Source organism: Aquila chrysaetos, chromosome 11, assembly GCF_900496995.4.
Source record: "Aquila chrysaetos chrysaetos chromosome 11, bAquChr1.4, whole genome shotgun sequence".
In the NCBI taxonomy this organism is placed as follows: domain Eukaryota; kingdom Metazoa; phylum Chordata; class Aves; order Accipitriformes; family Accipitridae; genus Aquila; species Aquila chrysaetos.
The window spans coordinates 38,884,277-38,897,197 of NC_044014.1; the positions used below are offsets into that span (position 1 = coordinate 38,884,277).

At 66.7% G+C, this 12,921-nt stretch overlaps 3 protein-coding genes across 12 annotated transcripts in view; 2 read left to right on the forward strand and 1 right to left on the reverse strand.

Annotated features, from left to right (window-relative positions):
- ASCC1 (activating signal cointegrator 1 complex subunit 1) overlaps positions 1–3,605 on the forward strand; it is a 41,468-nt gene extending 37,863 nt beyond the window's left edge. For 3 of the 8 annotated variants that reach the window (XM_041127162.1, XM_041127160.1, XM_041127157.1), the window contains exon 10: positions 2,676–3,029. In XM_041127162.1, coding sequence (XP_040983096.1) covers positions 2,676–2,816 — 141 coding nt within the window. In that variant the 3' untranslated portion in view covers positions 2,817–3,029. Of the gene's footprint in view, positions 1–58; positions 863–2,675 lie in introns of those variants that run through there. The other 5 variants (XR_005933506.1, XM_041127158.1, XM_041127161.1 and 2 more) reach the window with 3 other exon arrangements.
- Positions 3,606–3,773: 168 nt separating this feature from the next.
- On the forward strand, positions 3,774–9,730 carry SPOCK2 (SPARC (osteonectin), cwcv and kazal like domains proteoglycan 2). Of its 3 annotated transcripts, none has more exons than XR_003925840.2 (12): positions 3,783–4,089; positions 6,379–6,387; positions 6,564–6,609; positions 6,904–7,018; positions 7,132–7,234; positions 7,351–7,459; positions 7,553–7,672; positions 7,782–8,000; positions 8,698–8,760; positions 8,894–9,031; positions 9,127–9,365; positions 9,511–9,730. XR_003925840.2 is itself a non-coding variant. In XM_030031329.2 (12 exons), coding segments are annotated over exons 1-12 (1,284 nt in total). In that variant the 5' UTR covers positions 3,783–3,870; the 3' UTR covers positions 9,512–9,730. The 3 variants fall into 3 exon arrangements, 2 of the variants coding, with proteins under 2 accessions (XP_029887188.1, XP_029887189.1); XM_030031329.2 differs by having other exon boundaries at positions 9,127–9,268; XM_030031328.2 differs by having other exon boundaries at positions 3,774–4,089; positions 9,127–9,730.
- Positions 9,731–10,100: 370 nt separating this feature from the next.
- Positions 10,101–12,324, reverse strand: TYSND1 (trypsin like peroxisomal matrix peptidase 1). Its single transcript, XM_030030974.2, has 4 exons — positions 11,189–12,324; positions 10,944–11,077; positions 10,657–10,842; positions 10,101–10,548 (listed from the first exon to the last, which is right to left on the reverse strand). Exons 1-4 carry the CDS (start codon positions 12,217–12,219, stop codon positions 10,337–10,339), a joined length of 1,563 nt encoding a protein of 520 aa, XP_029886834.1. The 5' UTR covers positions 12,220–12,324; the 3' UTR covers positions 10,101–10,336.
- Between the last annotated feature and the right edge of the window lie 597 nt (positions 12,325–12,921).

Sequence of the window (12,921 nt, forward strand, 5' to 3'; positions counted from 1 at the left end):
CAGCTGGAGGCTGCATTTGTCTAGGTGCCCATCAAATGGTTTTTCTCCTTTCTTTCAGCTCTTCGAGAACTTCTACTTCGGAGAGGTGCAGCTGGACTCGGTGCGTCTTTCCCAGAGGTTCTCCTCGGATGCCTCTGGCTACTATGCAACGTCTGGGCAGCTGACTTTCTCCTGAAGCGGCAACACGGCTGCCGCAGCAGGTCCGCTCTGTGCACAGAGGGACGTGACTCATCGGTCAAATGTTTTTATAAAACACGAATTTTGGATGGGAACCTGGGAATTCCAAGCAGGGATGCCTCGTGACTCCTCGAAAGCACATTGCAGCCGGGAACTGTGGCATTTCCCTGCAGCTTTTCCTACACGTATTGCCTTCTGGCGGAACCGGGGTCCTTCTGCCTCCTTTCCCCGTTGGTAACCTAAATGTTGCAAAGTTGCCTGTCTGATGTCTGTTGCCTGTTTGTTTTCCAAGAAAACAACTAGAAAAACTGGTGCAGGTGGCTTTTGGGGCATTGCTGATGTTTAAGCGTGCCTTTATTTCAGAAGAAGGAAGTTTGTCTTAAAATAAGTATTTAAAATCCAAGAGAGCTCCCCAGAGCATGATTTAACGATATTGAGGTCAGGCTTTGCTTGGATCTCCAGCAGTGTGCCTGTGTGATGTAGATCTCCAAATAAATTAATTCCCTTCAAAAGCAAAGTGTTTATCTCCTGTTGCATTGATAGTTTCTGTAATTAAACTTCCAGCATGCAACTACGTTAATAAGAAAGCATTTATGGTAAGAGCTTTTTCCAGTGACCGTTTTGGAGCGTGTCAAAAAACATATGCCTCGTAGGTGTTTTCTCCATTAAAAGAAGTGCAAAACTCTTTGATACCATTGTGAATCCTTCAGAGATCTGAAGATGACTGTTTTTTCTTGTAAATCTCCGTGTTTGGTAAGAATAGCAACACAGGCTTTCAACTCACCCGAGGATGAGCCCTTTGAAAAATGGAAGATGCTGGTGTTTAGTTGTTTTGCAACGACCTGGCGGCGGCTGCTGCTGCCCGTTCCTAGTTGCTGCCATGAATGTGGAATCGCGCTGTCATCGAGGTGGAGAGTGTGTTAGCTAGGGACGGGGCTGCTCCAGCAGCACCCGCTCATACTAGTAATCATTTTTTTAAGAGGTTTTCATCCCTTTTCCTCCCTCCTGAAGTGAGCCGGCTGTGTGGCCGTGCTCTGACTGCATGCGCAAACGGCGGTGGGAGGCGGCCAGGATTCGGGGTGGCTTTTCTTTTTCCCCCCAAATGCATTGCCGGTTGTGTTTCCCAGACCAAATTGCCTATCTCTGCTTTCAAGCTTTCTTGCCAGGGAATCAAATCATCCGTGGTTTTGCTGGTTGCCCTTTACCCTGGAGTCCGCGCCTGTCCCCAATTACAACCGTTGGGCTTTTTGTCTCTGCTTTTCCTTGCAGCCAAATGCTTTTGTGGTCTCTAAACAGAGGAGGAAGGGCTGCCTTCGAAACTGTTTGCTCAGCAAGCAGAGCACCGGCACGCTCACTAGCAGCCCGATGCAGGGAGGTGCTGAGAGCACTTAACACTGGTTGCTGTCATCTTTCTGCCTGCCTGAAGAGGTACTTGGCAAATCTCATCAGCTGCCCAAAGAACAGACCTGGGAGCTGCTCGCACAGCTTGAAAGGGGGACGCACCTTGGAAAGCTTCTGCCTGCTGGGGTTTTGACAACTCTCACCAAGAAGCTGAGCGCTACAGGACATGGGGGGTGCTGTTTGCGCTCGAGTTTTGCTTAACAGGGCATTGGTGGCATTTCTATCACACCTGCTTTCCTCCGTTGTCACCCAATACTGGCAATTCCGAGTTCTTCACTGCGGTGGGCTCGTAGCGCAGCTGGCTTTGGGACTAAGCCTTCACACCTCCCTAACACGGGACTAGCTTTGACCTTGCAAACAGCCCCTCGGCGTGGAGGTGAACAAGGCTTTTCTACAAAGAAGGGCCGATCTGAGGATACGCCTCCCCTTTCCACTAGTGTAGACATGTTTTAATGACTATTATTTCTGTGACTGTTTGGAAGTTGGTTGAATTTCGGCAGTAAGCGGCTTATCCCGCTGCTCTAGCCTGGCACGGCTAAATTCGTTTCACACCTCCATCCCTGGGCAGAATTAAGGGATCTGGTCTGTTCCTCTCATCTGCAGAGTCATAGGTTAGGCTGTGATCCAGCAAGCCGTTGTGCGTGTACTTAAATTTACACCTCACTTGATCCCTTTGTATAACGTTAAGCACGCACGTGAGTCTGGTGGAGTGGCAGCTCTTCTTTGCCCATAGCGCTTATTCTACAGACGAGAGGGGCAGAATTGGGTGTTACATCCCCTTACCCTTACCCAAGGGAGCTACTCATGTAAATAAAACACACGTACTGCTTTTCGGGAGGGTCGGGGCCAGAAGAAAATGTACCGTGATGGATTTACCAAGGGTTTTCCCTTTTCTATCAGTATTCGTAGATATAATTAGAACAGTTTCATGCTGAGCACAATAAAACTGTGTTTTATGCATGGTCCTGCACCGATGAATGGAAACCCTGTTAAAGCTGGCAGTGTTCCGGATTTGCAAGATACAACCTAATACTTTAGAATTTGCCTAAAACTTGTTAAAACTGAAATCTGCGGCTCTGCTTCTTTCCCCCATCCAGGTTGCGTTGGAGGCTGGCCACCACCCTTGCAGATCCCCGTGTCCTTATTGCGCAGAGGAAGAAGAAAGTTGTTTTATGCCGCCGTTTTGCTTAGCAGCAAGCCTCACCGGAGCCCAGGTCGCGAATGCGGCTCATCGTTAACTGTAAAGTTGAAACCCAACACTGTTTTCTTAAACACAGCACCTGGAAGCTGTATTTCCAACCGCAGCAGCCTCGCTTAGGGTCAGCATCGCTGCTTCAGAGATGGCGCGTGCACCTGCCGTGGGCCGTAGCTGCTGGTTTTCCCGTAAGGAAATGCAGCCGTGTGTTTTCTCTCCATCCTGAGCATCCTCGCAGGGAGAAGAAAAGCCACGTGTGTGTGCTGGGAGCTCCCTGGCTGCAGCTGCGAAGGAGCAGCGGGGACACGGAGCCCTGTGCCCCCACTGCTCCTTCGCAGCTGCAAGCGGGGTGAGTCGTCACCGTCCTTCCTTGCCAAACCTAAGGGGACGGAGATGTCTGGAGGTGACGGTTTGGAAGATGGGGGGATAGGGATGTAGGATAGAGTTTTGGTGGAGATGGGGGGGGGGGGCGGCGTGGCAGGGTCACAGGCTGCAGGATGGGGACATGGCAGGGACAGGGGGTGTAGTATGGGGATGTGGTAGGGACCAGGGATGAGGGATAAGGGATGCAGGATGGGGGTGTGGCAGGGATGCAGGATGGGGTCGTGGTAGGGACCAGGGATGAGGGATGGTGGATGCAGGATGGGGGTGTGGCAGGGATGCAGGATGGGGACGTGGTAGGGACCAGGGATGCGGGATGGTGGATGCAGGATGGGGGTGTGGCAGGGATGCAGGATGGGGACATGGTAGGGACCAGGGATGCGGGATGGGGGTGTGGCAGGGGCAGGGGAAGCGGGATGGGGACGTGGTCGGGACCGGGGATGCAGGATGGGGACAGGGGAGGGACCGGGGCTGCGGCCGTGCCGTGCCGTGCCGTGCCGTGCCGTGCCGTCCCGTGCCGTGCCGTGCCGGCGGCTCCCCCGCCCCGGTGCCGGCGCGCAGGTGCGGCGGGCGCGGCGGAGGCCCCGCCCCGGCCCTCCCGCCGGTGCCGCCCGGTGCCGCCCCGCGGCCGCACTCGCCGCCGGCGCCTCCCCGTGCGCACCGCTCCGCACCGCACCGCTCCGCACCGCTCCGCTCCCCCCCGGCGCTGCGGCAGCATGCGGGGCCGCGGCGGGCACCGCGCCCTCCTGGCCCTCCTGGCCCTGCTCCTGCCCGCCGCCGCCGCCGCCGGCCCCGGCCCCGCCGCCGGCCCCGCCACCGGCCCCGGGCCCGCCGCGGCGGGGGAGAGCCCCGGCAATTTCATGGAGGACGAGCAATGGCTCTCCTCCATCTCCCAGTACGGCGGCAGGATCAAGCACTGGAACCGCTTCCGAGACGTGAGTCCGAGCCGGCAGCGGGGGCGGGGAGGCGCGGGGGGGACGGGGACACGCGGACGGAGGACGGGGAACGGGGGGTCGGGACGCGCCGCCGGGCACCGGGAGCCCCCTCCCCGCCTTCCCCGCCCCGCCGCTGCGGCTGCCGCAGCGCGACCCGTCCCCCGGTTCCCGGTGGCCGGCCCCGCGGCAGGCGGCCGGGGATGCTCGGCGCTGCCCGCATCCCGCCGGCCCCGGTACCCGGGGGATGCTCCCCGGCTTCGGTAGAGCCAACGCCAAAGGCCGCCGTTCCCGACGTGGGCATCGAAGTCAAAACCGGCGCGGCTGACGCCAAGGCCACCCCGGGCAGGGCCGTGGGGGTGCTGTCCCCTGCCCCCCCCCCCCTCCGTGCACCCCGTGGGGGCCCAGGCAGAGGTGCAGGCAGGCCCCGCCTGCCCTTCGTGGGCAGCGGGGAGGGCAGCGCCCGTGGCCTCGGCCCCTCGGTGACAGCTCGCCGTGGGGCAGGCAGGGAGGGCACCGCCGGCTGCCCCGAGCCTTACCGGTGGGGGGGGGGTGTGGGGGTGTGTGTGCCGCAGCCGGAGTCGGCCCTGGCTCGGTGGGGTGGTGGTCCCTGGGCTCGGGGGGGCGTGGGGGAGGACACACGGCAGGGAGGGGGAGGATGCAGGCACTGCCGGAGCGACGGCAGGTGACCTGGCACATTCGGCTCGGGGGGGGGGGGTCCTCTAACCCCTTGCTTTTACGCAGCCTTTAGTAACAGCCTCGATGGCATTTTGTCCCAGCCCTTCATTTTTTTTTTTTGGGGGGGGGCAATTGGAGATTTCTCCCGGGCTCGTTTTACACCCCTGCCCTCACGTTACCCCCCAGGGCGAGGGCACGGTGCTGCAGCCCCATCCGGGGGGACCCGGGGGACCTGCGGCAGCCTAGCGGGGGGGGGGCACACCCCAAACCAACACCCCCCCACCCCGAGACGGCCCCTCCGGTCTTTGTTCAGATGCGCACTCAGGTTCACCTTGGCAGCAAGGATGCACTGCTGGGAGATGTGCCCCACCACTGGGCAGGGTGGGGGGCCCCCCCCCCCAAATAAACCAGTTAGGGGGACAGAGCATGGATAAGGGTGCGTGGGACAAGGTAAACACCCCCCCCCCCCCCCCCGGAGATCCCCGCCAGCAACATACCCGGCTGGCCAACACCAGCGCTGGGCGTCTGGGACCTTGGCCGGCTGCAGATGCTCGAGGGTGACCGTGTGTGCGGCTGTGCCCCCACCACGCTGGGCATCCCTGGGGGGGGGGGTTGGGGCCGAGAGACCCCCATCCCCAGGCGCTAAGAGCACACGCAGGGCCTGCCTGGCTGTGCCAGGGCTGCCAGGCCGGGGGGGGCTGCGGCCCTGCCGGCGGTTAGCAGGGATTAATAACCAAATCCCACGGATTTGTGGGGTTTTCGGCCGAGCAGCACCGGTGGCGGGGACCGTGACCCACGGTGTGGCGGGGAGGAGGCCGGCGGCCGTGTGCCGAAAGCCGCGCCGCAGGGAGCTGCCGGGCGCCGCAGTGTTACTAATCACGGCACAGGAACGCAGGCTATCGATTGCGGTGCAAACGCCGCTGCGCCGGAGCGAGAGACATCCCCTCCGGAGCTGCCTCCTGCGCCTCTGCTTCGAGCTGCCATCCAAAACCCTGCCTGTCCTCCCCGGGGCCGCAGGGATGCTCCAGCCTTACCACGAAACCCGCCTTGGAGCATCCCGTGGGGCGAGTGATGCTGCCTGCCGGGAGGATTTGAGTCCCCGCTGCCCCCCCCCCCACCCCCGACATGCTTTCGGGGCCCCGGGGGAGCAGCTCTGCCTCCCCAGGCAGCGACGTCCATCTTAGCCTGCTCCTTCTGGGCTTGCTATTGTAAAACTGGGGCAGCAGCACCCGGACTGTCACCCCACGGGGGTCCCAGCGGGGCCTTGCTGGGCTCCCGGGGGCTTCCTCTACCCGATGCCTTTTCCATCCCTCTTCCCTGCCTTTCCCGGCCAGCCAAGGGATGATGGGGAAAGGTTTTATCCTGTATAAAGGCTCTCCGGGATTACGGGTCTAGAGCCAGAGATGAGGGACTGTATTGGGGGTGGGCGCTGGTGACATCTGGGGCTGGTGACGAGAGCTGTGGGCACCTCGGACGGTCGGGGTGCCAGGGTGCCTGTCACCGTGGGCCGGGGCCAGGGACTTTGGGCTGCCCCAGGACTGAGGGTGAGCGCTCTCGCTCTCTCTTTCTCTTTTTTTCGGTGTCGGCCGGGCCGTCTCACCGCTGCGCTGCCAGGAGGTAGAGGTGAGCGTCGAGGGTCTGCCGGTGCTGCCTTGCCCTGGCGGCACCCCGCTTTTGGGGGGGGGGGGGGGGGGGGCCTCGCCACAGCGGTGGCCCTGAGTGGGACGGTGACACGCCTGGCCCGGCGTCACCTCTCCCGCCACCTGCCCTCACCCAGGCTCTCCCCCAATTAATTGCAGGATGACTACATCAAGAGCTGGGAGGACAACCAGCCCGGGGATGAAGGTACCACTGGGACGGGTTTGGGATGGGGCACAGGGGACTCCGTGCCAGCCAGCACGGGGAGGGGGGGACACACGCTTTCTGCCCGCACAACCCCCCCCCCCGGGGGGCTTTTCCCTTCCGGCTGGGAGCTGCGGCGGGGCCGGTGCGTGCCGGGAAGCGGCAGCTGGTGCCGAGGCGGCCGCCCAGCTGCAGCCTGAATGGCGCTTTGTGCCGGGCCGGCTGGTGGCCAGCGCTGCCGGGGCTCCCCCGGGGGGTCCCCACCTGCCCCGGCCTCTCTCTAACCGCCCCCCCCAGGCCTGGACACCACCAAGGACCCCTGCCAGAAGGTGAAGTGCAGCCGGCACAAGGTGTGCGTGGCGCAGGGCTACCAGCGCGCCATGTGCATTAGCCGCAAGAAGCTGGAGCACAGGTAGGAGGACGGCGGGGCCGGGACCGAGCTGGCGGCGAGGAGCTGGGGGGGGGGGGAACTGAGCCAGGGGCTCAGCACCGTCCCATGCCCCCCGCGCCTCTCGTCCCGTGCAGGATCAAGCCGCCGGGCGCCAAGGGGCATGGGGGCTGCAAGCCCTGCCACGCCGCCCCGCTCGCCGCTGTCTGCGGCTCCGACGGCCACACTTACAGCTCGGCGGTAAGGACGGTGGCACCTCACCGCGGGGAGGGGGACACTGTGCCGTGTGTGTGTGTGTGTGTGTGCGCGCGTATGTGTCCCCCCCCCTCCGCCGACGTCCCGCTGCCGCCCTGCAGTGCAAGCTGGAGCAGCAGGCGTGCCTGGCCAGCAAGCAGCTGACGGTGCGGTGCGAGGGGCAGTGCCCCTGCCCGACCCCGCACGGCCCCGCCGGCGATGGCAAGCAAGGTGAGCGGGACTGGGGGGGGGGGGGGCACCTGGGGGGAGTGTGTCCCTGAGTCCCACCCGGCCTGACACCGCTCCCCCCCACCCCTTCCGCAGAGCCGTGCACCGGGCAGGACCTGGCCGACCTGGGCGACCGCCTGCGCGACTGGTTCCAGCTCCTGCGGGAGAACGCCAAGCAGAACGGCTCCGGCGGCCTCCCCGCCAGCCCCGCCACCGGTAGGTTCCCCCCCAACCCTGCCACAAGAAGAGGGGGCACGGGGTGCTGTCCCCGGGGGGGGGGGGGGGGGGTGTTCTGGGCAGCCACGGGCCCCATCCTGCCCCGCAGCGCTGGAGAGGAGCGTGGCGGCCAGCTGCAAGGAGGCGGTGGGGTGGATGTTCGCCCGGCTGGACACGAGCGGGGATCTCTTCCTGGAGGCGGCCGAGCTGGCCGCCATCAACCTGGACAAGTACGAGGTGTGCATCCGCGCCTTCTTCAACTCCTGCGACACCTCCAAGGACGGTCGCGTCTCCGCTCCCGAGTGGTGCTTCTGCTTCTGGAGGGAAAGTGCGTCACGCCGGGGCGGGGGGGGGGGGGGGGGGGGGGGGTGGTGTGTGGGGAGGGGGGGGTGTACATCACAGGGTTGGGGGGGGATGCGCGCCGTGGGGTTACGGGGAATCCGTGCTGTGGGAGTGGGGTGGGGTGGGGGGGTGCTTGACGTGGGTGGATGTACACCATGGGGTCTGGGATGCAAACCGTGGCGGGGGGATGCATGTCACGGGATGCACATCATGGGGTTGGGGGGGGGGGGGGGGGTTGCGCACACCACTGGGGGGATGCATACCATGGGATTTTGGGAGGATGCACGTTGTGGGGTCATGGGGAACGGATGCTATGGGGTTGGGGGGGCGGGGGGGATGCAGGTCATGGGAGGATGCGTGCTGGGGGGTCGGGGGCGTGCACATTGTGGGGCCACGGGGAAGCACACCATGGGTGGATGCACACCACATTTGGGGGGGGGGGGGTCCACACCATGGGGGATGCATGCTGCAGGGTCTGGGGGGATGCAGACCGTGGGGGGTGCATGCTGTGGGGCCAGGGGATGCACACCACAGGGGAACACATGCTGCAGCAATTGGGGGGGGGGCTGGGGGGTGCATGCCGTGGGGTCATGGGAGGCACACCATGGGGCTGGGGGGTGCCTGCCACGGCGGGGGGCTGCCCGCCGACCCTAAGAGCGGCATGTGGGGGGGGGGTGCTGCAGAGCCGCCCTGTCTCAGGGAGCTGGAGAAGATTCAGATCCAAGAAGCAGCCAAAAAAAAGCCGGGTGAGTGGGGTGGGGGTCCCGGGGCCCCTGTCCCCTGGCAGGGCCCCAGACGGCCAGGCTGGGGATGAGGACGGGGGGCTCTCGCACTGCATGTCTTTGGGTGTGTGGGGGGGGTCTTATCGCTTCCCCGCAGGCACCTTCATCCCCAGCTGCGACGAGGACGGGTACTACCGGCGGGCGCAGTGTGAGCCGGGCGGCGGGGAGTGCTGGTGCGTGGACCAGCACGGGGCCGAGCTGACGGGCACCCGTGGCCGCGGCAGCCCCGACTGCGGTGAGTGCCGGGGGGGGGGAAGCCCCCTGCCCCGGGGAGAGGGCCTGCAGCCCCACGACCCGACCACGAACCTCTGCCCCTTGCCCCCCCCACAGAGGAGGCGGCGGGGTTTTCGGGCGACTTCGGGAGCAGCGTGGGCTGGGAGGACGAGGAGGAGAAGGAGCCGGAGGAGGCGGGCGAGGAAGGCGAGGAAGAGGAGGGCGAAGCGGGCGAGGGCGACGACGGCGGCTACATCTGGTAGAGGAGCAGGAGAGCCCGGCGAGCGGCACGGCGGGGCAGCAGCCCCCCAGCCGGGGGTCCCCGTGACCCCCCCCCGTTGCCAGTGTGGCATGGGGTGGGTGCATCCCCCCCCGGGCCCCGTGTGGGACGGGGCATCGGGGTGCTCGCCCAGGGAAGGGGTGAGCGGGGCGGGGGGGGGGCCACGCTTGTGCGAATTTGAGCTTTTTTTTTTTTTTTTTTTTTTTTTTTTTTTTGGGTAGAGCCTTGTAGGCCTAGTGTGCTGCTGCGTGGTCTTCAACCGGGCAAACGGCGCTAATAAAAGTGGGAAAAAAGGAAAAAAACAAAAATACCCCCATAGAAAAGCTGCCCCCCCCCGCATTCCCCCCCCCCCCCCCCCCCCCCCGTGCTGTGCTTGCGCGGCCGCACCGGCCCCCGGCGTTGTGTAGCGGCTGTGAAATAAATACCCCGTGCTGTGTCAAACACTCGCCCTCCCATTCCTCTGACACCCCCCCATGCCCCACCTGTACCTGCTGGGTCTGCTGGTGGGGTGCTGGGTCTGCTGGTGGTGCCCTGCTGCTGCCCCCCCACCAGTGCCCCTGGGTTTTGTCCCCGCATTCAGCTGACAGTGGGGCTGGAGCTGACCTTCCTCCACAGGCTCCCAGCCCCAAATATGCCCCCCCCATAGCCGACCCTGACCATCTCCAGGACCCCAGCCCCAAACTAACCCCCTTCCCTACCTGAGAACATCCCTTACAGGACCCCCCACCCCCAAATCCAACCCACACCCCAGCCAGGACCCCCACCACCCCCCTGCCACCCCGGTTGCTCAGCACCACGGGACACCAGGGCCTCAACTCACAGCGTTTATGGCTCCAGGGAGAAAAGAAAAGAACACAAAGCCCAAACTCTCCCCCCAATTTGGAGGTGCCAGCACCTGGCAAAGGCACCGGGCCGCGTCCCCCACCCCAGGACCCCCAGCCTCCGCCGGCCCCCCTTGGGGACCAGGGACTCAGCTTCACCGCCGCCGGGGCCAAAGGGGGGACGTGGCAGCCCCGTCCCCGGCACAAGCCCCCCCCGGGAGGTGGGTCAGAGCTTGCTGGGGGGTCCCGGCTGCCGCTGGAGCCGCCATGCCGCCCGCACCCCCTCGCCCGCCCGATTGAGGGCGGCGAAGGCGTCGGGGTTGCCAGTGCGGTGGTAGCGCATGACAGGGGGCTGCAGGACGGTGGCGGGGATGCAGAAGTTGAGGTGGGGGTAGGTGGCCCCCACGCCGGTGTCCCGGGTGTTGCTGGCCACGATCCCTGGTGGGGAGAGAGGCATCGCCCAGGTCACCGGGGCCAGCTGGGAGGGGGGGACACCCGTGGGACCCCCCTCCCCCCCCAAACCCGTGGGGGGACCCTCTGACTTACCCAGGAGGCACCCGCTGCGGGAGGAGACGAGGGGTCCGCCGCTGGAGCCCCCGTGGACGGCGCAGGTCGTCTGCAGCATGACGGGGCGCCCGGCCACCGCCACCACGGCCGAGAGGACCCCCGCCGTCACTGAGGGGCCGCACGCCCGCCCCAGCGCCCCGAAGCCCACCACGCTCACCTCCTCTCCTGGGGTGGGGAGAGGCGGGAGGTGGGTGCAAGGGGGTGACACCCCCCCCCCCCCCCCCCCCAGCACCCCACACGTCCCCCCACCCACCGCGGCCGCTTACCTGGGAGGAAGGTGTCCGCCAGGCACGGGGGGACGAAGCCCGGCACGCTCTCCTCCAGCTCCACCGCCGCCACGTCGAAGGGGGACGACTCCTCGGTGGCGAACACCACGCGTCCCCCGAGGACGGCGGCAGCCCTACGGACACGGCCCGCGAGATGTCACGGCGGCAAGGCACGGCGGCGGCGGTGGCGGGGGGGGGGGGTTGGTGGTCGGGGAGCGAGGCGGGGGCCGCGCAGCCGCACTCACCGGCCGGGTCCGGGCGCCGGCGTGACGCGGAGCGGGCCGCCCGCCTCCACCACGTGCCGGCAGGTGAGGAGCAGCCGTGGGGCCAGCAGCACCCCCGAGCCCCACGCCGCCCCGCACTCCACCAGCGCCGTCCAGCCCAGGGGGTCTCGCCCGCCTCCCGCCTGCGCCGCGACCGCCCGCCCCGGCACCGGCGGCACCGCCACCCCGGCTTCGTCCAGGACGCCGGCGCTGCCGCGCAAGATGGCGGCGAGGGAGCAGAGCAGGGTGAGCCCGACCCACTCGGCGCCCTTCCAGCAGAAAGAGGCGGCGATGACGGCCACCAGACGGGGCCCGGCGGGCGAGGGCAGGAAGGCGCCGCCGCCCTCGGTGCCGGGCAGGCAGCGCGCGTCGGTCAGGATGAGGGCGTTCTCCTCCCCGGCCAGGTTGCTCACCACCCCTCTGCTCAGGGTGTTGAGGAAGAGGTCGGGGCAGAGGGCGCCGAAGGGGGAACCGCAGGCCAGCAGCCCCTCGCCCTTGCGCAGGCAGCCGGCGCCGACCCGCGGCGTCCAGCCGCCCCCGGGGGCGTCGAGGCCCGGCGCCCGCAGCCAGGCGAACCAGTGCAGGGCCCGCGGGTCGCCGTCCCCCGCCGCCTCCCCGCCGAAGCGCCAGCGGTCCGCCCGGCCGAAGGCCCGCGCCAGCGCCCGCCGGAAGGCGCCGCAGGGCACCAGGGCCAGGAGCCGGGCCTCGTGCCGCCGCGGGCCGCCGGCCGGGCTCCGCAGCGGCGTCGCCGGGGCGTCGAGGCCGAGGGCCGGGGGCTGCAGGACGAAGAGGCGCAGGCCGGGCCGGAGGGCGTCGGGCGGCAGGGCGCGGGGCTGCGCCCAGGCGGCGGGGCCGTCCCGCAGGAAGGGGGCGAAGACGGCGCCTTGGCACAGCACCAGCCCGGGCCCGCGGCTCAGGACCACCCCGCTGCAGCTCCAGGGGCCGGCGGCCGGCTGCTGGGAGTCGGCCGGGCCGGAGACGCTGACCACGCAGCAGGCCCGCTCCTCCGCCATGGCGGCGGCGGGAGCAAGGCGGGGGGGGGCCGCGTGCGGGGCGGCCCGCGGGCAGCGCTGGGAGCGGTGCGAGGCGATGCAACGCAACGCAACGCGATGCAACGCGATGCAATTCAGTGCAAGGCAATGCAAGGCAATGCAAGGCAGCGCAACGCAACGCCCCGCGCCGCCGCGCGCAGAGCTCGGCGCCCCCGGGGGCTCTCCCCGCCTGCCGCCCGGCCCCGCCCCTCCCTCTCTCTCTCTCTCTCCCCCCCACGCCCCCTTCGCCCATTGGCTGAGGTGGGAGCTTGCGCCCTCCCCATTGGCTGGGGGGGGGTGGCGGGGGCGGGGCGCTCGACGAGGCGGTGACCGTCCCCGCCCCCCTCCGGGGCCAGAGGTGAACGCGGGTTTCCAGCCCGGGCGCAGCGCGTGCGGTGACGTCAGGCCTTCGTCACTCCCGAGGGAAAAGGCACGTCTGGCTGGAACGGCGAAGGAGCGCTAGGCCGCCACGAAACCTCAGACGAACCGACAGCCGCCGAGGAGAAAAGCAAGCGGGTCCAGGCGACACCGGCGACCTCGCGCCGCGCCAACGTCCACCGACGACCGGAACGGGTTCCCTGGGGTCGCGCCGTGACGTCACAGCGAGCGGATCCAACGCGCTCGGCCGGGAGCCTGGCCTTGGCTGTGGGGGGTGGGGGGGGGGGAAGCAGGTGGGAGGGAGCA